Source organism: Chaetura pelagica, unplaced genomic scaffold, assembly GCF_000747805.2.
Source record: "Chaetura pelagica isolate M959 unplaced genomic scaffold, ChaPel_1.0 scaffold123, whole genome shotgun sequence".
In the NCBI taxonomy this organism is placed as follows: domain Eukaryota; kingdom Metazoa; phylum Chordata; class Aves; order Apodiformes; family Apodidae; genus Chaetura; species Chaetura pelagica.
The window spans coordinates 7849473-7850713 of NW_009953295.1; the positions used below are offsets into that span (position 1 = coordinate 7849473).

The 1241-nt window shown below is 56.6% G+C and overlaps 1 protein-coding gene across 1 annotated transcript in view; it reads left to right on the forward strand.

The window, feature by feature from the left end:
- Window positions 1-954: 954 nt before the first annotated feature.
- Window positions 955-1241, forward strand: part of EFNB2 (ephrin-B2) — a 41978-nt gene continuing 41691 nt past the window's right edge. The window contains exon 1 of the mRNA XM_009997929.1: window positions 955-1082. Within this exon, the coding sequence (XP_009996231.1) occupies window positions 955-1082 (128 nt within the window). The remainder of the gene's footprint in view (window positions 1083-1241) is intronic.

Genomic DNA, 1241 nt, shown 5'->3' on the forward strand with positions numbered 1-1241 from the left:
TCCTCCTCCCCGCTCCTCCGCGCAGTTTTGCGTGGCCGCTCAAGTCCGACGACCGACTTTCATCTTCCTCCTACTCCTGCTTCCGCGGCGCGCACTGCGGATCTCGCAACAGGGGAGAAAGAGGGACGTTTTGACGCTGCGATCCGATCCCTCTGTTTTGGCTTTTTTTTTGTTTTAATATTTTATTTTCTTTATTATTTTTCTCCCCCTTCTTCAGTCCCTGCTCTGCTCCGGGCTCTTTGCCGGTGAGAAGGACAAGAGTGCCCCCGGGGAAGCCGGAGCCCTGCGGATGCGTCTCCCCGGGACTGGGGGCGCTGACTCTCGGAGTGGATTTATTGACTCGCGGTTGCTTCCGAGCTCCCCGAAACAGCCCGGGCTGGTGCCTGTGCGGATTGCAAACTGCAGGGAGCAGTGAGAGAGACACAAGGAGGAGCCTCCTGGCGAAGCTGTGCCCCTTTTCCCCAAACCCTTTATTTTTCTCACCAGCATTTATTTTCTTGTACCTTTTTTCTTACTCGAGCCTTAGACACTGTGAACGTGCATGGCGCACTGGATCCAAATGGGAGTTGGCAGTTCAAGTGGCATCTGCCAAGGCAGCCGGGAGACCCCCGGTAAGAGGAAGGACTGAGGCGTTTGCATCTTTTTGTTACTGCTGTTGTTACTTCGGAGGTGGCTTGGATCTTACCTCGCAGGAGAATTTCCTACATGCGAGTGGCATACATGACTCAGTAGATCTGCTTTGCATCTCTCGCCAAGTGTATCGTCGACCTTTCGCGTGTTGATTTTTCTCTTTCTTTTTTATTTTTATTTTTATTTTTATTCTTTCTTTCTGATCGATCGTCCCGGCTGTTGGGATACCGGGCACCCACCCTGCTGTTGCTGCTCAGGTGCGGGGAAAAGCCGCACGGCGGAGTTGGCGAGGCTGCGGGGAGGGACTCGGTGCCGCCTGCGACCATGGCAGCGCGAAGGCAAGACGCCTCCGCCTGGAAGTACTGCTGGGGAGTCGTGATGGTTTTATGCAGAACTGTACTGGCCAGGTCCATCGTTTTAGACCCCATATATTGGAATTCCTCCAACCCCAAGTAAGTTTCTATCCCTCTCCCGCCCGTCGCCTCCCCTGGGGGCTGGCGCTGGCCTTCGCGGCGCTGTGCGGGGTGGGGGTGGAGGGACGGTGCCGAGGTCGTCGGGAGCCACGGGGTTGGCGAGGGAGACGCTGCGAGCGGCGGCTGCCGGGGGCTTCA